General features: G+C 38.8%; 1 protein-coding gene across 3 annotated transcripts in view; it reads left to right on the top strand.

The window, feature by feature from the left end:
* TMEM131 (transmembrane protein 131) overlaps nt 1-21,579 on the top strand; it is a 116,967-nt gene that overhangs the window by 39,464 nt on the left and 55,924 nt on the right. For all 3 annotated transcript variants that reach the window (XM_072135707.1, XM_072135706.1, XM_072135705.1), the window contains exon 4: nt 6,632-6,700. In XM_072135707.1, the coding sequence (XP_071991808.1) occupies nt 6,632-6,700 (69 nt within the window). The remainder of the gene's footprint in view (nt 1-6,631; nt 6,701-21,579) is intronic.

Raw genomic sequence — 21,579 nt, 5'->3', positions numbered from 1 at the left:
GAGTATCACCGTCCATCCCAATGGCTGTGTGCGATCATGCACACAGAGCCATGAACAAGATTGAGCTGTCTATGTGACTGCCCAATCCTGTACTGTGACGGAGGACCCCTTATTGGCGTGCGCCTTAATAGTATGGCGCGCATTGGATTCCGATGCATGAATAGGCTTTATGGGCTGAGCCCTCTCCATAGCCGGTAAGTCTTTGTAATACTGTAGTATGGCAGTATATGATAAGATCGATCAGACAACCTAGGGTTAAAGTACCCTAGGGAGTCTGAAAAAATAGTAAAAATAAAAAGGTTTAAAAATTCAAATCACCCCCCTTTTCCTAGAACTTGTATAAATAAAAATCATAAACGTATTAGCGCTGCTTCGAAAATGTCCAATCTAGCAAAATATAATAACGTTTTTCCACTGGGTTTAACCCCGTAACGGAAAATAGCACCCAAAGTCGAAATGCCACTTTTTTGCCATTTGGCAAAATATATAAAATTCAATAAAGTGATCAAAAGGTCGTACAGTCCTAAAAATGGTAGCATTGAAAACATCGCCCACAGCCCACATTACACCATTACACCACCCACAGCCCCATACACCAAAGTATGAAAAAGTTATTAGCACCAGAAATGGCAACATTTAAAAAAAAGGTTTTAATTTTTGTAAATGTATGAAAACATTAAAAAACGTATACAAATTTGTTATTCCCGTGATCCCACCGACCCAAAGAATAAATTAGATATGTCATTTGGGGCGCACAGTAAAAGGCCTAAAATCCAAGCCTGAAAAAAAATGGTGCAAATGCGGTTTTTCATCATTTTCACTGCATTTGGAATTTTTGTAATTAAAAAAAAAAAAAAAAAAATTGGGAAAAAAATACAGTTACAAAAAAAAAAGCTATGCCCTCAATCCCGCAAACATAAATTAAATAAATTTAGCGGTGTCATCCCCAACCCACTCTGGGGTTTGGGGCTGGCATTGGCCCGCTGTGTGGATGGCGTCTGGGGCCGGCATCAACCCTGGGTCGCTGTGTGGAGGGCGTCTGGGGCAAAAACAGGGGCTGTAAAATTTTTTCCTTGTATAAATAGAAGTTTATAATAATAATAAACTTTATATAGCGCCCATCATATTCCGAAACCATAGGGGACACATACAGATATACAGTCATATTGAACATTAGTCTATTAACACTTTTATGACTAAGACTTATATATTTGTATCACTGAAAATTTCATACTCATCCTCGGCTGAAATTACTCCTCAAAAATGGTAAAGGAGAATTATTACCCTTCTGGAAAAATGTTAGTGCGACCTCTGGTTAGGCTACATTCAGACGACTGTATGGGGGAAGTGTATACGTAGACTGCAATGGGCACGGTGCCCTACGGAAGCGGTACAGTGCAGGACACATGCAGGACCGTACCGCTCCGTACCCCATGAAAAGATAGGACATGTCGTGCGCCATATATCCCTATGGAGAGGGGGCGGGGGTGAGCAGTGCTCACCTCCTCCTCCTCTCCCCGTGCACCGCCATGTGCCCGCCGTGCTACGGTGCAACGGGCGTCTGAATGTAGCCTAAGTGTAAGATTTTTCCTTCTTTCTTGATTCAGTTGCTGATGTAAACTGGTGGAGCTGTATGACATGCAGGCACAGGTGTAGACCCTTCAGGCATCCTACCTGGCTTGTGTACAATCATCATATGATCATTACCTAATGTAATATGGAAACATAATCCTGTTCTCTGCTCCACTGGCCTTGTGCAAACATACTCCTCTTGGCTGCTGCTTGTATACATTCCAAGAAACTTGAGCATATGTCGCTTACTGAGAGATTTTGCTTGTTGACTCTTGGTCATAAGACTTTTACAGTTATTCTCTCATCCAGACCACAATGTCTGTGGAGTGTACACAGTCGCACTAGCTTCAGGAGTGTTACCATTGGCAAATGCATATTCTGATTAGTAGCTGTTCTCCATATAACACGCGGGGATTGACCTGGACCGTGTCATGCCAAGCATTCATTCTTCTGTTCTCTCCTGCAAATCCAGCTGTGGCCTTTGTACATGGTGAAGAAAAAGTTCTGGGAAAAAAAAATATATATCTATATGATTATTTGTGGGTGCATTCACACGTGGCTTGATGACTGCATCACAGCCCAAAAGAACATTGCTGTCAACATTGCGTTTACAAAACACATGCATTTTTGACAGCAATGTAATTGGTCAAATCTACACCATATCTGCGACATACCGCTCCCACACGGCGATGCCGTCTATGGGGTACATATATACGTAAATACGTCCCCCATTAGGCCTTGTGAACGTACCTCAGGCTGCGTTCAAACATTTTGTTTGTTATTTGTGCTTTTTCCAACGAATGAGAGCAGCTGAGGAGATTTGCCTTATTGCTGTCAACATTGGGTTTACAATCGCGTTAACAAACACATGCATTAATGGAACGTGTGAATGCTGCCTCAAGGTACAATGGAGATTTCCCTCTTGATACATGACTGATGTGTTCCTTTTGGAATAGATATGCTGGTTTGGCTATCCTACATCATGTCGCTAGGCTTCCCGAGTAAGTCATGCTTAATGTTAAAGGGGCTGCTTTCAAGGTAGACAAAGTTGTTCTTATCACTCCATGGAAAACTTATTTACAAACTTCCCAGAATCCCCAGCAGAGCAGGTATGGGCATTGCCAAAGCAAAGAAAAAACACATGAATTTCATAGCATTGTACAAATTGAACACAAAAAATGTGGGGGGAAAAGGACAGAGAGGTTCAGGTAGATTGGAACCTATTAAAAAAATAAAAAGTAATGTGTTTGTATATTTAATACACAGTCCTAATGTTTTGGATTAAAGAAGGCATTTGACACATTGTTATGCACCAAATCTGAACCTATTTTGCGGTTTCCGCTTTTTGCTCACTGTGTACTCTGTGGGAGGTATACTTTTCTCTTCCAGATAACCCAGTTGTTAGTTCTTGGAAGAAGTGTGCAGTTGGAAAATCATTTTGACAAGTCAGTGTTAATGAATACAGTGTAAGTGCCTGGCAATGCTGCATATTTATGAACACTTTTTGGGGCTATTCGGTGTTCATTTCTACAGGATCCATGCTGTGAGAACGAAAGAAAACTATGAGCAATTTCTAAGAAGCTCAGTGTTATTCCACTCCACTCCAATCTTATCTTAATTCCTTTGATAACTTGCTGGTGTGACATTCAGAAGACCAGTGATAATGTAATGCTGAGGCCAGATGCTGGCTAGTTTTCCATGAAACAAAGTAGCTGCTCCAATAATAAAAGTATATACAGTAAATAAAGGCTTTAATGGCACATAAAGAAAAGAGGCAAAGAAAACTTCACCGCAGATGTCATGAAACCTTTAGTAATGTTCACTAATTGAGTGTCATTGCAGGGCCTCATTGGTATAACATCAATTACAGGAAGCAATTATGTAATGTGATACTGTGTTTACTTATTATCATCTAATGAGGAAACACCTGTGCACAACCAGAAGATTTCATACAGTCGTCCATAATAACACTCATGACAAAATAACACAAACAACAGATTGTGATAAGCCAGCTCACCTAGTGTGTAAAATCTTGTAGATCCTCGGTCTCCCCCGTGCACGAACACATCCGTCAGGCACAATATGAAGCAGAAGTAACACAGCACTCAGTTGGACATCTTCTTTATTCCATAGTATGACAATAAAAGCAAATGTGGTGCAGTTAGTCATAATTATGATGCTATTGTCAAAATGCGTTGATCATAGCTGCATCATGTTTGCTTTTTATTGTTATACATGGAATAAAGATTATGTCCATTATAACACTTTCTCCTATCCAAATAGTATGATGTTAAAGGCCCCTCAGTCCCCTTAGAAAGTTTAGAAAGTGTTACTAAACAGAAATGTCTAAAGTATAAAACATTTTTAGTTCTGAGACTTGCATGTTCAGTCAAGAAATCTGCAGTAACTGGAAGTGCACTCTAATCTTTTTGGACCTTGGTCATACACTAATGAGCCGGCGTATGATAAAGGTCCGGTTCCACAACTGGCCAGCAATTCTAGGACATTTGCTGCCTGGCCAAAAATTGTGGTATAGCATGTGAACTTTAAGGCCTTAAGGTTTGCAGGCCATAGTTAGTGCACAGGGACACCCTTTCCTGGCCCACTCTTCTGGCATCTGTACCCCATTAGCACCCATCCATGCCCACTTGCCACGGAGAAGGCTTGAATGGAGAAATAATCGTTACTGGCTTAAAAACCCTGATAAATGTCCCTCAGGTCTTTCGACTATAAGTTCTTGCGAGCAGGGCCCTCACTCCTATTGTTCCATATGACTGTAATGTAATATTTGTATATGTAACCCTATGATTTGTATTTGGAATTTTATGGCACTATATAAATAAATTGAAATTAAAAACCATAGGGGCTTGATTTAACAAAATTTGGTGAATAGACCAGTGCAAAAATAGACTTCTTATTCTGCTCCAGATAACTCATGCTGAATGTTTTCTTTAGATCAGCTTTTAATTTGTCTCATTAAGGATGGAATTTTATTGTGCAAGAACTAGCCACACCTGCTTTTACCAAGGTCATGCCTTCTTTATGGACACACTGCTAGAAATTGGTCTAAACCCCTCAATAAATGTGGGGCACATCATTTCAGTGATACATTTCCCCTATAGTGGCTACAAAATTCAATACACTGGCACAGAAAACCAACTACCGTAATAGGAGTTGCAAAGTAGGACTCGTCAGACTTGTACTGCACCGAATTAATTATCCAGCATCAGTCCAGATTAATCTAGTTCGGCAGAGAACTGTCTAGTTCTACTCTGCACTGGCTTAGACGGACACATTAAAGGGAACCTGTCAATAAGGATCTCGGTTTCACTACAGACAGGTTGCAGGAGTCGTTTGCAGCTGCAATGCAAATATTCCTTTCTGCCTTCTCTAAGCATTTGCATTCCAATATAATTGTGTGTTATAACTTTCCCTGCACCCTTACAGAATCCCTTGTTAATTCCAGGGGCTCTGTTTTGATTTGGATGCATTTCAAAACACATGATTTGTCTGTGCTGCTCACTCCTCAGCTCTCAGCCTCCATCTTTGTGCTCCTGTACAGCTCCTCCCTCTCCTACTGATGTAGGCTGTGAGCTCTTCGAAAAAGCAGGAGGAAGGAGCTGTACAGAAGAATGAAGGTGGGGGCTCAAAGCTGAGGAGCAGCACAGGCAAATCATGTGGTTCTTTTCAAAATGCATCTAAACTAAAGCCAAAGCCTAATACATAACAGGATTCTGTCATGGTGCAAGGCAAGTTATAACACACAATTATATTGTAATGCAAATGCTTAGAGAGCAGAAAGACATATCATGGACTTCTACAACCTGTCTTTAGTGAAAACCAGGTCCCTAGTGACAGGTTCCCTTTTTAATACATCTCCCCCAGTATCTGTGGAAGCGGGCTGGGGCAAAGAATTTCAGGTCCCAGCAATTTATTATACAGACATTTTAGACACTGCACACCTTGCAATAGGTTATTGCTTATTTTCTTCTTATACATTTGCTGGTGTCGTCTCTAGAACCGGTCAGACGACCGCATGTGGACTTGGCTTGTTGTGTAGTCTTTAGAACAAGACACCTTTATCATGAGCCTAGAGATAATTAGAAGAGCACAATGTCATGTCTTCATAACTAGAAACCGTTCCATGTGACAATACTGACACATGTCCAAGTTTTTTTGTTCATGTTTATTAATCCAGTGCAAGATATGACTTATTAGAACCCCATCGTCTACCCCTTGAGCTACCTGGCAAAATCTATAAGACCTAATATTCAGTGGGTAAACATTTTCTACAAGTAGTCTATGCACAATATCATTACTGCTTTTATAGTCTCAGAAAAAGGACCCCCCCCCCAAAAAAAACAAAAAAAAAACAAAACAGATATGGTGGTTCTGTGCGATGTTGCCAGAAAGTACAATCTAATCATTCATTTCAATACTAGTCAGTCATTCACTTTGTAGAGACTATTATTGTTAGGATAGTGGTGATTTATGACCACTTGTAGCTGTGTTTAGTTAAACTCAACTTTTTACAGTATCTTATGTCAATAAGCTATTCAACGCTAAAGTTCAGCTGTAAGCGATGAACTGCTGTATACATGAATGAAGAGGTCTGTTGTCACCTCCCTGGTGACAGAAGTCCCCAATCCCCTTTCTCTATACAGTTTAATTTCTCCAATATGGATTAGATGGGATTTACTTTAGGTGTCCATAGCCACCACACTTGCCACCTTGCTCTGTCATAATAATTTTCTAGTGTTTGAGCTGTGAGCAGTACATGTCAGGAGAACGTCGCATGGACACAATGAATAGACACAAGTGACTAGCAGCCAGGACTGTGTGGTTTCTATAAACAGGGTTACCGAGTGGTTTGGTTCAGGAGCTGCAGCATTTCTTCTGCTCTAACCAAACTAGTTTGTCAAGTTCCCCCTTCTTGAGCTCTGCCTGGTATAGTCCTTTGGGCATTTCATTGTGAGAGGAACTAGCAAGTGCACCAGTCTGCTGACAACATGGGCTTCTCATTGTACCTTTTCTTACTGGCTCTTCTCTTTCTCCATAGTGTGTCCTTACACAGAGGGAACTGCAGACCAATACGGTTTGAGCCCCCAATGTTGGACTTTCATGAACAGTAAGTACATGTGCTTTTTACTTGCTTTTGCTCTTTGTTATTACCGCATCTTACAGGATGTGAAGGACGTGAAGTTAATAATAAAGTATACGGTTATGATCAGTCATGTTTTTACATCAACACACATTATTACATAATTTGTTGTGGTTTGTGGGTGACTTTTACGATGCATTTCTTCTAGTTTTTCTTTTATATAGTATGCATGTTTCTTATGGTCACATTCTAGTATCTGGATAAATCACTGGACTTCTGTCTAAGTTAGTACAACAATTTGTGTATATTTCCCTTTTACCTTTTGTTTAAGCTGATAAAGCTGAAAGAGTGTGACAAAGCAATGCCCTGAGCAGCACTTTCTATACCAATGACCAGACACATGGCAGCTTTGTAACCCCCACCATCCCAGCTGATAAACACAGCCACACTAGGACATGGTGTGACACCATCACAACTGTGCAATAACAAAGAATGGCTGCACAATGTATTACCTTGTCATACATATTGACACATTCGTTTTACTGTTACCCATATTACTCATTCAGGATGGACTCTCTACCTGTTGATATGGGCACCATTTATCTGTTTTGTGCAAAAAGATGCCATTTGTATATGGGCATTCCTCTTTGTAGCTTTGCTTTTTAGAGTAACAAAGAATGCACGGGAGACCATGCATGCACTATATTGAGCATTAGAAGCAGCTATTCTGCTGAGCATGCATGTTAAAGCTGACAAAACAAACAATTGTAAAATGTTAATGACTTATCCGTTATAAATAATAACTGGGAAGCCTCCCAACTAAGTGACTGAATGTCTGCATGCACCTTTATAAGAGTCTGCTTTCTTTATTGATTTGGAAAGACTACTTTCCATGTTTGTTTGCCCTACATGGGTGAATAGTTTTTCCGAATAGCTGTCCTCTACTTTATTTGTCTATAACATTTATAGGGGGTTTATGAAACTGTAACTTTGTCTTGTACTTTGTCATTTCATTCTTAAAACCGCTCTGCTCTCAGGTTCTCTGTGAATGGAAACCTTTTTGTTGACATGCAGAATCCCTTCCTGAAAACTAGCAAAATATATGAATTGGGGCTCATTAGGATGGGCATGTCCACTGCACATCAGCAAAAAATGCGGACATGTCATGTCCACGTTGAGTCCATATTGCATCTGTTTTTTTTTCTCCCCACTTCGATATGTCATTCATAATATTTCAGTTCCGCTATATAACAAAAAAAAAGGATGGCTTTTATAATCTGTTTCTTGCTCTGCCAGGTTGAGAACCTGCGAATCCACTGACTTTTATAGAGGTCTATGGTCTGCATGTGAGAAAAAACAGTGCATGCTGCAATTTTATTTCTCACTGTCAGCACATCCCATCCCAGACCTATTAGAATCAAAGGTTCACTATGCCATCTAAAAAAAAAAGAAAACGGATAGAATACAGACCTCACAAACTGTCTGAATGAGCCCTTATTTTTGCAAATATTTTAAGACTCCACATATGGAACAAGGCTGCACGACCGTAGTCTGTTGATAATATGTATGGTTTTTAAGAAGACTTCTGTATACCTATAGTTGGCAATTATTATAAGATAAAAGCTCTTCAAGGCCACCGACAGTCTTGGATGTAATGAGTCATTTGGCATGTTGCATTTCATCAAGGCAAATACTTTGTTCCTGCAGGACTTGCTATATTATAATGTTTTCATTGATAAAAAGGTTTCCTGACCTGCTCGAGTGTGCTGTTAGGAATGTTGTTCTGACGGCCATCATTGCTTGTGTATTACTAGCTTGATTGCTGATGTAAAGCCTTCGTGCGGTCTTATTTAAAGGAAATCTAACATCAAAACCAAGCGTGATTAATTGGTGGTGCTTCCTCATAAATCCAGGCATTTATCCATGGCCTCTTTCCTTCTAAAATCAACTTCTATAATTATTCTAATGAGGCAAAAGAGTTCTGGGGGCCTTACCAGAGCCACTCCATGCTCTGAGTTCAGAAGATGTTTCAGCGCATGGGGGGGGGGGGGGGGGATAGTGCTCCTTGTACACTGTAACAGCCTGTTAGACTACAGCACGGAGAAGCTCTGGTAATAACACGCATAAGAAAGTTACCACTGTCACAGTGCCTGGATCAGTAAGTGTCCCTGGTTTATACATGCTGGATTTTGATGGTAGCTTTCCTTTAAAAAAAAAACTTGGGGGGAACTTCTAGATAACTTGTTTTACATCTCATAGTGGTCCAGAAAAGAGGGTCCAGTAAAGACATCGATTTGTGAAATAGATTCCAAAATAGATTTTTGAGGGAAATTATCATATTGCTCCAAATTTGGGATTTGTTTGAAGTTTCCCTGTCAAGAGGTTTATTACTTGTGTATCTCATTTCGATCATGAAGACATTCCACCTGTCTGTTCATCTAAATAGTCTTTTAAAATGTGGCAGAACTTGTTTATGCTCTTTCTGAAGCTGTAATAGAAATAAACATGTAGGTGACAATAGCATATTACCCTCACCATGTAATATGTCAAGGTAAATGTAAAGGATTCCTTCCATCCTGGGTGCAAGGGCGCTTGACGTTTAATTGTGGCCGATCTCAGATTGTTGATTTTTTTTCTTATTTGAAATGTGGTTTAGTAGAGAAAACTCTATCTTTATTTAATGTCTTTATATAGTGCCATAATATACTGCAGCACAAATAATGCTTTCCATATAAAAAGTAAGAATGCAGTCAATAGTTATGCTCTGTGCAGCACTGCGTGATCTGAGTGCGCTATACAGGCGGTCCCCTACTTAAGAACACCCGACTTACAGTCGACCCCCAGTTACAAACGGACCTCTGGATGTTGGTAATTTACTGTACTTTAGTCCTAGGCTACAATAAACAGCTATAACAGTTATAAATGGTGTCTGTAATGAAGCTTTATTGTTAATCCTGGTTCTTATGACAACCCAACATTTTTAAAATACAATTGTGACAGAGACCCAAAAAAATTTTGTCTGGCTTTATAATTATAAAGTATACAGTTCAGACTTGCATACAAATTCAACTTAAGAACAAACCTACAGACCCTATCTTGTATGTAACCCGGGGACTGCCTGTATAAAGAATTATTATTATACTCTTTGTCTAAAATAAAAAGCCTATTGAGAAAACTTACAAGATTGTGTAGTGAACTTCTATTTAACTTAACCTACAAATAATTTTATGGCAAACAAGTACCAATTCATATTTTATTGAATTCATACACAATAAAATCTGAATAGGGGAGGTCGTTAAAATACAGTACATGTATGGAAAAACCTACAGGGGACAGCTCTAACATAGTACCAGTAAGTAAAAAAAATATGTTTTATCTCTTTATGTATACTGAAATAGGAACTGATAGGTTCAGATAGACACAATGCAATTAAGGTGCAATAATATTCGTTATAGCCACAGTGCAAAGATCGTAAGCATCTACCAAATCCCGAAATTATATCAAGACTAAATATAAATAAGGTCCAGTATACCATATAAGGCCTCTCCTGAAAAGAAGACCTAGCGGCAGGTATTGAGTTATTGGAGTTCAGTGCGTTCTAGAGGGAGAATGAACAGGTTTTATATGTACACTATACTATTATATAATATTTTAACAATTCTATTTTACTCATCACAGCATCCCAGATGGGAAATGAACCCTTATGTGTACATTATACTGGAATGAACATGTATAACACAGGTTTAACTATGTACAGAATTTACTAAGCATCCTGAATGGGAAATGAACAGGTTGTATGTGAAGATTACAGTGGAGCTAACATTTATTAAACTTATTTAGATGTATACAGAATCCTAGATGGGAAATGAACGGTTTCTATATGTAGATGATATCACAATGAACATTTATTACACACAGAGCTGTGTACACAATTTTATAGTGAATTGTTAGGTTGCATGCATAGAACTGAAATGAACATATACAAGACATATTCCACAGTTTACAGAAATATGAATATGTATATATGTTCATTCCACCATACTCCATACATTCTATGAATTCATTCCCCATCTTGGATGCACAGGAAATTCCACATACAGCTCTGTGTGTGTGCAGTAAATGTTCATTCTAGTATTATCTACATAAAACAACCTTTTCATTCCTCGTATACAGTAAGTTCCTTAGTAAAATGTGTGCACAGTTCTATTGTGTAATATATGTGTAATCTACAAATACACTACAACCTATTCATTACCCACCTGGGGGGCACAGGGACTTCTGAACGCAGGTGTTAATGTGTTATATATGTGTGTTCTTTTTCTTTATTTCTTTTCATAATTCTTATTACCGTGTATATATATACTTGTATAAGCCAAGTTTTTCAGCACAAAACCACACCTCGGTTTGGCTCCTTTCTGAGGAACCATGGGGACGGGAGCATCGAGGACCACCGGAAGGTGAGTATGTAAGTTAATTTTTTTATTTACTGGGCAAACTGGGGGCTGGCTATATACTACACGAGGGCTGGCTGACTGTATGCTATGCTAAAGGGGGCTGGCTATATGCTACAGATGGATAGCTGTCTATATACTAAAGGGGGTTGGCTGTATACTAATGGGTGCTTGCCTGCTTATACTCGAGTATATGCGGTAGTTTGTCCTGCAAATATGTTTGTGGTGTGAAGGTGAATCTGTTAGTGTGGTATTTGGCTTACCTGCCAGGTCTTGGCTTTACCAGATAATGATGATAAAGCAGGTGATCCACAGCACAAACCTGTCATTGTGCTAAATATTTGGATGGTGGACAATGTCTTTTAGAGTAAACATGTTTAGAGTCCTAACCACATTTCCTAATTGGTTTTGTGATGAGAACATTGTTATTTATTACCCATAGGAATCCTGTATAACATATTCTCTGCTATTGAGCAAAAAGAAAAATTAAAAATCGCTTTCTTTATAATCTTGGATTTTTAATATTTTTTTGTTTACAAATGGACTGTAAATTTGTAAGCAGCCATTTTCTAGGGTATTGTTCAGCCTATTATGATGCCATTGATGAAAGAATTGATGTGAATGGCTAAGTAGTGTTTAATATAGTGTTGAGCAAGGCACATCCTGGACTTTCTCAAGTCCTGCCCGGCAAACTGTGCTCAGGTGATGGCTTGCGTGCCCACAAAGAGGGTTTTGGAGTGCCACATTTGTAACCTGTGCCATAGGTTCGCCACCACTGCCCTGGGCTTATACAAGGAAGATGCCCAACCCAAAATGGCTTTTGCGGCTGTACTTGTTATTATACTACTTTAGTACGTATAGCATATAAGGCCCCTGCAAATATGTAATCCTCAGAACAGGGTCCATGATCATCACCATGCCAGAGTCTAGAGCATGGGGAAAATGCTAATAACATTTTCCAGGATTGGATAGGGATATTATGGCAAGCAAAGGGTGCTTCAATTCTGTACAAAGATATTCATCTTGTGCTGCTGTCAACAATAAGAGGTAATAAAGCTCCCTATTGTTTTTGTTATTACATAATAACAATCTGAGATGATTAAACTAAATAAATCTTTTCCTTGCATTCCTTCCCATCACAGCTGCATCTCGGGCTGCTCTTTTTCGTGTACAGGCTTGTAAGTGAGCTTTACACACTTTTACATGTAGCAGAGGGCTAAAAAAAAAAAGCCCATGCCAGTTTGTGAATTGTGGTCACATGTGTATCTATCAGAATGGAGCAGTGTAAGGTTATTTGCACACTTTATGTATTATGGGTGGTTTTGCCACTGTAAGGCTTTGCATTTTTTATGTCCACTTTTTTTTTTTGGACGTATTAGTGGTATCCGCCGCATACGGTTTTACACATAAAAACTTACCGTATATACTTGAGTATAAGCCAAATTTTTCAGCACAAAAGTTGTGCTGAAGATACCCAACTCGGCGTATACTCGAGTCTATTAAAAGCTGTACTCGCCTTACCGATGCCTTCCTAAGGACGGCAAGATTATTAAAATGTACTTTTTCTTTGTGAGAACTAAATATCTAGGTTTATTTTATTATATTCATTTATAATTCTGTAACGATGTAAGGGATGGGCAAATCCAATTTTGCCTCCATATTTGAGGCCAGCCTACCATTCATTTCCTGTAAAATAGGTACATAAGCCAGATCTATCAATTGACCATTTGTGGGGAGATTTGCCTCAGACACTTTTGTTAAAACTGTTCTAGTTGCATGTGGAAACCAATCGGAGCTCAGCTGTAATATAAACAACTGTTGGAAAAAACTAAAGCTGAGCTCTGATTGGTTACTATGGTCAAGAACAGTTTTTCTCTCAGACACTTTCATACATCTCCCCCAGAGTCTGTATGGATGTAGTTATGTGTGTGTATATGTGAGTACTGTAAATGTTATACTCATTTATAGAATATCTGGATTTTCATTTAGGTTTTATGCGCATAAAACATGCAGGTTGTTTTTCTATTGAGATGTGTTCCTCCACCAAATACTCCACATACTGCTAGTAATACACTATACTATGAAACGTTGCCATATGCATCTGGTTTTACTCGTCATTTCATATCCGTAAGCTCTATAGTTCATTGCAGAACTTTAACCAACACTGCCAAAGGTTTTCTTCAATGTCAGGAGCAAAGTCATTTGCAGCTGCTGTGGTTTGCTACACATTAACTAGAGCTGTTCAGTGTTTATAGTGTCTTGGCATAGGCATTCATTGTAGTGTTGTTGAGACTCTTGTTCCGAGTCTCGGTGTATAGATGATAGATGAGAGCATCCAGAGTTCTGTTATTTTATCTGAAGCTATTTAAAGCTCCCTTTGCATTTTAGTGTATTTTAAGCCCCTTATTTGCTTATTATTTCTTTAGTATGGGTTTTGCATGATCTGATTTGAATCATTGTATAATCAGTGGTGGTAGAGGATTCAAAGAATGAAAGCTTAAAAATCCATAATCTGTACTTACAGGCATCTCAAAAGTGTGGAAAACCCCAATCTGACATGAATAAACCTCTGCCAGACTACATTTTGGTTATTATTTATTAGGTTAAGTTACTATCAGCTTTTTGGAGGTTCTTTTAAGACCTTCCTTTATGAATAGTGGGAAAAATGACTCGGCTATGAGTTTTTTTTTTTTTTTTTCCTGCAGTGAAAAATGGAAATGCTATGGAAGGTCTAATGAATTCTATGGGGATTGGAAAAACGTTCTGTTCATCTATTTGTTTTATGTTTCTGTTACGCCCTCCTAAAACAGAGTATATAAGCACTCTGCTGTAGGTGTGAACTGGGCCTTATTTTTTTTTTTTTTTTTTAAAAAAAAAAAGCTTTTTAACACCTTACCGACATGTAACGTAATAATATGTCCCATGTTGGCTGCGGGTGTATGCAGAGGGCTCCTGGGCTGGGCCCTCTCCAAACAAGGTGGGTGACGACATATTGGCTAACATCATGGGGAGCAACGAACTGTTACCGTGACAGCCTTGGGACAAAGACCTGGGCTGTCTCGTTTTAGGCCATGTATTAAAATGTGCAATCAATTGCCCCCTTTAAATAAATATGAATAGTAAAAATCATAAACGTGTTATGTATTGCTGCGTCCCAAAATGTACGATTTATGAAAATGTAATAATGGATATTCCCAGCGTTGTAAATCGAAAATGCCTCTCTTTATCAGTTTTTTTTATATTTTGAAAAAATGGCAAAGTGATCAAAAAGCCATATAGTCCTCAAAAAATTAGCATTGAAAACATCATCAAAAGTCACTAAAAATGGCACCCTACACAGCTCCGTACACCGTAGTATGAAAAAGTTATCTAAGACCTGAGGCTGTATGGTTTCTGAATACAGATGTAATGATTTTGTGTAAAATCCCCATATACTGCCAACTAACATATAATAAACAGTCTCTAAATGTCCAGTCTATTTAAATATAATGAACCGAATAACAGAAAATTGGCCCCAAATGTCTGAAACGCCACTTTTTCGCCGTTTGCATCAAATGAAAATGTCCTAAAATGTGATAAAAATGTTGTACAGTCCTAAAAATTTTAGCAAAGAAAATGTAAGCTCATCCTGCAAAAAATGACACCTCACACAGCTCTTTACATTGATGTAAAAGTTATTAGCGCCAGACAAAGAAATTTTTTTTTTTTGTGCAGGAGGTTTTTTTAAAATGTATTAAAACATAATAAAACCTACATAAATTTGGTATCCCTGTGATCGTACCAACCCAAAGAATAAAGGATACATGTAATTTGGACCACAACCAAGTCCACAAGAAATTCATGCATTTTTTTTTTTTCACCGCATTTGGAATTTTTTTCCACTTGCCAGTACATGGCATGGAATATTGAATGCTGTCACTACGAAGTACAATTTGTTACACAGAATATAAGCTCTCATACAACTCCTTACATGGAAAATAAAAACAGTTGTACATTTTAGAAGGTGGGGAGTGAAAAATGAAAACTCAAACTAAAAGTACTATAGTTGACATGGACTTTCAGGTCTGAATGGTGTGACATAATAACAGTGATTTGTTATCTGGGCCACTTTTACATGGATGTAAAATAGATGTAGCACTTCATGCAAATGGGGTTGGCTTAAGCTTTGTAGGAATTTTGGAAAATATTAGCTTTGTGGATGCATGCTGGCTGCCTAGCCTTTTCCAATCCCCAGCTAAGACCGCTACTTTTAACCCCTTCATGCCTATTTTGGCCTCTAGGACACGGCTGCATTTTTCAAATCTGCCCTGTGTCACTACAAGTGGTGATAGCTTTGGAACACTATAAGATATCCAGGGGATTTGGAGTGACACATTGTACTTCAAACTAGTTTAAAAATTTGGGTAATATCTCTTGTGTTTAGTTAAAAAACCCTGAAATTTGGCAAAAACTTGAAAAATTCTTTTTTTCAAAGTTATAAATTTTCTACACTGGAAGCAGACTGGGAGAGGCCTAAATAATAGCAAGACTAGTAAGTTGCCATATTACCCCTCAATGTTTGAGGCACTTTTAAGAAGTTTAACCCTTTTGGTGTTTTATAGGAGTTAAAACAAAATGGTGGTGTGGTCTTCACATTTTTGGACAATACATTTGTTTTGGACGGAAAATTAAACATTCACAATGGATTCAATGAAAAAGGCTCCACAACATTTTATATCCAATTTCTCCTTAGTGTACCGATACCCTATATGTGGCGGTAAACTTCTGTATGGGCACACAGCTGGAAATAGAATAGAGGGAGCCCCATTGAGAGCAGATGTGCATTGTCACATTGTACAGGCTATAATTTTTTTCTTTTCTTAATGTGGGCATAAAGGGAAATATGTTTTGGTCCTTGAGATGCACTTTTCTGATACATAATATTGGGGGCATCTGTAGTTAATTGATAAGATTTTATTAACTCTTTGTGGTTAATAAAATGAAATATATTTATATTTTGTTTAGCCATTCACCATACCATAAAAATAATATATTATTTCTATTCTATTATTTCTGGTATACTGAATAAAAACTACCTTTATATACTGGAGTATTAGCCAACCTGAGTATAAGCTGAGACCCCTAATTTTGCCACAAAAAACTGGGAAAACCTATTCACTCGAGTATAAGCCACACGTCTCTGCCGGCTACAGCATAGAGAAGACAGAGGAGGAGCCGAGCATTAGAGGTTGAGTATGTAAGGTTTTTTTAAATTGACTCGTGTATAAGCCGAGGTGAGGTTTTTCAGCACATTGTTTTTGCTGAAAAACTTGGCTTATACACAAGTATATGCGGTAGTTTGGAGAAAAAGTTATTTTTAGCACAGTCTTTTCAAATGCGTAACTTTTTAATTTTTTGGCTGACAAATCTGGTTGAGGGCTTATCTTTTGCAAGAAGAATTGTTCTTTTTAATGGTCTTATTTTAGAGCAAGTAACATTTTTTAAAACACTTTTTAGAGCATTTTTAAAGGGTATTTATTAAAAATTATAATTTGATACGTGTTTTTTTTTTTTTTTTTTTGTGACAATCTTGTTCATTTTAGCACCGCCAAATTTTCAGATGCATAACTGTTTTATTTTTTAGCTGAAGAATCTAGTTAGGGGCTTATTTTTTTACTGCTTAGAGCATTTTTTTTTAGGGTATTAATTAAAAATTATCTATTATCGGAACGTTATTAGAGGGGTTTTTTCCTGGCGTTTACCGTGCGGGTCCAGTAATGAATCTGTTTTATTATACAGAGTGTTACGGACAAATATGTTGGAGTTTTTGGTGTTTTTGTGGGTTTTTTATACTTAAGTGTTTATATGGGAAAGTGACGTTATTTTAGGGGCTTATATTTTTTTTTATTTTAACGCGCAGACAGTTTACTGTCAGACCTGGAAGTTATCTGACTGTCGGAGACATTGGCCATCCCCTGGGGCACTCGGCAGACCTTGGGGCTGCCAAGAAAAGGGTTGGATCCCCCAGTAAGCGGCACTTTCTCTTCTGTCGTGGGTGTTGGAGCGTGGTGTCGGCTATAATATACAGCTGTCATCCGCTGCATGAAGTTTTATTAAAAAATATCTGTGGTACATAAATCTGGTGGAGGCTGCAGGGCATTTCGTTAGTGGAGGAGGCAGTGACCAAAGTTTTCCAAGTTTTTATAGTAAATGGTTTAATGGTAGGAGCCTCTGCTAATATTCGGGTCGGCTTATACTAGCGAATATATGTTAATTGTATTATATATAATGTGTGAAATACATATCCAATCAATATTGTATGCTCTAACGGGGGACGACTGCAGCTGGAGCGCTAACGGGGGACATTCCTGTGTAGCGCATGATTGTTTTCTCATAATAATCACAGCGATTGGTGACACCTGCTTTTGGGTTGGTTTTGCCTTACTGTTTTTGTAACTTTTTATTTTAACTGCACTGAACAATGCATAGTATTACTTAGTCTCTCTTTTAATAAGTTACGAGTAACTCATTATGTGTATTGTGAGCTCTATAGTAAGTTCATTAATAAATTTCACCATTTAAATGGATTTAGATCACTCATTTACATGGGTTTTGAGCCCAAGTTTGTAGTGAGGTCTGGTGTACTAGTTAATGTTATAGCACAATAACTGCAAATACCTATTGACAAAAAAAGAACCAAAAAAGGTACCAAGAAGGAGACTTTATACGTGTGAATATGATCAAGATAAATTGTAACCACTTATTATGTAAGGACAAAAGGATAACTTTGTTAGGGAAATGTACAATTGAAAGGAGATCTGTTGTATTGGCTCTATTCTGGATACAAGATTATCCAGTTGGACATGGAGTCTGGGCTTCATAGAGGCATACCTTACAGCCACCGATCTCTCACTAACCCAGAGGTAGCATGTGAGCTTGCATTTTTTTATTGTATAGTGTTAAGTTGCTGAAGTTTATGCTTCTTCTGAATATTGTTTGCAGAAACTAAAACTTGGGCCTCCTGAAAAAATTTTTGTGTGCTCTCTGGCTGCAAATAATGGTCCAGTAGTCATCGGTGGGTGAGGTCCGTATATGAGCTGATGACCATATAAAAAAGGATTGCCCAAGCTGCAAACGCATGCTGGTGTAGGACATGCTCTATGATTTGCATCTCAGGTGCTCGGCCCATATATGGAGCAGCAGAAACGCGTCCAACTTTATTTTTATCTACTTTCATACATGGTTGTTGTTTGTATGGCCCTGTATTAGAGACTACAAGCAGTGTTACAAAACTCAGAACCAGTCCTATTCTTGGCTGTGTTTGTGGATCTTCCCTCCTATAGAAGTCTATAAGAACTTGAAAAATACTGATGCAATCCAGAAGTCATCTGTGTGACGCCGATATCTATGGGTCAATTGCTAGGTAACTCATTTACCAGCCTTTATCTTTTGTAGATCCGCAAAAACAGATGACATGCAGCCCATTTTTGTGGAAATGCAGCTCAGAAACGATAAAAATACCGAGGACACACTGACCCCCAACAAGTGCAAGACTGTCCCAGTTTGCTGCCAGAGAAAAAAAACCCTCTATTTATATATATTTATACTGTATATTCGAGATTTCATAAAATGTTGTTTTTGTCCCCGGCAAATGGTCAGGTCAGACAGACCTCAGTGTGTAAATTTATCTTAGCTGATAAAAAGTCAATTCTCATCCATTTTATTTTCATTATCATTGAAAGTTCACAAAAGAGGTAAAGTACAGGGCGAGGAAACACAAGTTAAATACCGTTTCAAACACAAATTTATAAAGAAAGAGATTTTTATTTTTAATAAATAAGCTAAAGGCTATATGACCCATGGAACTTTACTAGTGTGGAATGGGGACAGGGGGCATGGATTAGAGAGGTTGACATTTGTTCCCATCATAAAAGTTATACCAGGGCTTTCTTTCCATGTGCAAATAACATGTGTAATCATCTTCCTTGATCGTGTTGATAACATTATGCATTAAGGTTTCCTTAAACATTACATATTTTGACAGATCATTTAATGTGCATGTGGCCTCCTGACTCATTGATGGAAGAGACTGGAGAAGATCAGGTTCGGGCAGCTTGGAATTCCACTATTGGATTATTTGCTGTTGGGAAACCACTGCATGTGCATTTGTAGGGCGTTTGGAGAGATCTAATGTGTTTGGGGGGTTTTCACACTATTTGGTGTAATGTATAAAAGTTTATTTTAACTTTGAGTTATACAGTTTATAAGTGTAAATGTTCCATATATACTTAAAAGCCAATTTGGCCCAATCCGATAATTTTAAATGTATTGTAGTGTTTGGATCTTCTCTCATAGATAATGGGTGAAGGATTGCGTGTTATGACCAAGCACCTTCTATGGGTAACAATAATCGGGGGCCTGCCAGTTTCTTCATCTCCTATTTCCATTAAATAATGCAATCTCTGCTGAGATGAGCATTAAAGGGAACCTGTCACCAGGAGACCCATTTTTAGCACTCCCCCCGGTCCCCACAGAGCATAGTACATACGCTGCCAAAGTGTTTTTTTTTAATTAAAAATTGGTTTTACAGAAAAAAAATGTTATATTGTACCTTTCATTAGCATCTGCTGTGTGACTAGGCAGTTGCCTAATGGGAGGGGCTGGAAAGGAGCAGTTCCCCTCCACCCTTGGGAAACATCTATCCTTTTCAAATATATGAATAACTCCCCACACTCGGGATTGGCTGTGGAGGAGCAGGGGGCGTCGCTGAGCCAAGTGATGGGTGTTTTCATATATTTGAAAAGGTCACATGGAGGAGCTGTTCCCCAATATACCCCAAGGTACAATATAACATATCTTTTTTTCTGTAAAACCAATTTTTAATACAAAAACACTTTGGCAGCGTATGTACTATGCTCTATGGCAGTGATGGCGAACCTTTTAGAGATTGAGTGCCGAAACGACAACAAAAACCCACTTATCTATTTCAAAGTGCCAACGTGGCAATAACTTATTGCATACTGCTTTGTCAAAGCTTTCAATCGTATTGGCGTCCTGAGAACATCAGCACAGTAGAAGGAGGAGAAATTCAGATTATTGTAGCGATCCTCCACGGTCAATGTAGGGCCCTGGGCAGGAGCTCAAATTATAGTCCAGCACTGTCCTGTGTGGCCCCGGACTGCAGGAGGAAGCCATGGGTCCTGTCTTATAAATTCTATGTTGAGGACCTGGGTGCCCACAGAGAGGGCTCTGAGTGCCACCTCTGGCACCCGTGCCATAGGTTCGCCACCACTGCTCTATGGGGACCGGGGGAGTGCTAAAAATGGGTCTCCTGGTGACAGGTTCCCTTTAATTTTTATAATTGTTGTTGCACATTTCTGGTGCAAAATATCTAGGTGATGGTTTACAGTTAGAAATTACCTTTACCATGTTTCCTTTTTTATGTGTAATCCTGCACCTAAAAAAATGAGCATGAACAGAGACCAGCCATGTTTTGAGAGATGACCCCTTTTAGAGGCCGAAGGGAGATTGTCAATTCAGACTCCGCGATCGTGGGCTTTGTAGGAACCATGTGGTATATTATGAAAGCGTAACTCTGATGTTATAATGATTTTACCAATATGCGATTCCCCCCTTTAAAACAAACTGAACGATGCCCATCTTATGTTTCTAGACCTTTTCTTTCAAGAGTTATGTCATTTCTCTCTTTTGAAGCTACATGTCAAAAATCTTCAGCAGCAAAGAAGTGGCTGGAGACTAACCTTAATGTATCTGCCTAATGTTTAGTGAGATGTAGGTTTGCCACAGTTCCCATGATGCCATATATACCCTTATGATTAACCAGGGACACTTACTGATAGAACCAGATGCTGTGACTTTTGAAATCTTCTTATATTTGTTATGCACGGCCTCCTTACATTTAAATTCAACTTTTAGAATTATGTTTATGGAAAGGCTACTGGGATGGTAGAGCTCCTTTGTGCTGAAGACTCACAGGTTCTCTTAAAGGAAACCTACCACTTGTAGTGGCAGGTTTCCGATGGAAATACCGGGCACCAGCTCAGGGTGAGCTGGTGCCTGAGCTTATTTTAGTTAGTGTTTTAAACCGCGGTATCGCGATTTAAAACACTTTTTAAACTTTATAGCCGGCGCAGGCAGGTACACGCTATGCGCTTACCGTGCACGCGGCTCTCATTCACTTCCTATATAGCCGCGCGCATGGTAAGCGCCGAGCGCGTACCTGCCTGCGCCGGCTATAAAGTTTAAAAAGTGTTTTAAACCGCGATACCGCGGTTTAAAACACTAACGAAAATAAGCTCCGGCACCAGCTCACCCTGAGCTGGTGCCCGGTATTTCCATCGGAAACCTGCCACTACAAGTGGTAGGTTTCCTTTAAGCACTTACCCCTCCCTTTGCCTGATGTAATCTCACTGCAGCACAGGAAGTTCCAGTGCGCAGTGGGAGACTGAAGTGCCC

Source organism: Engystomops pustulosus, chromosome 2 (assembly GCF_040894005.1).
Source record: "Engystomops pustulosus chromosome 2, aEngPut4.maternal, whole genome shotgun sequence".
NCBI classification, from domain to species: domain Eukaryota; kingdom Metazoa; phylum Chordata; class Amphibia; order Anura; family Leptodactylidae; genus Engystomops; species Engystomops pustulosus.
The sequence above is the reverse complement of the archived record's forward strand: the minus strand, read 5'-3'. Positions and strand labels throughout refer to the sequence as shown.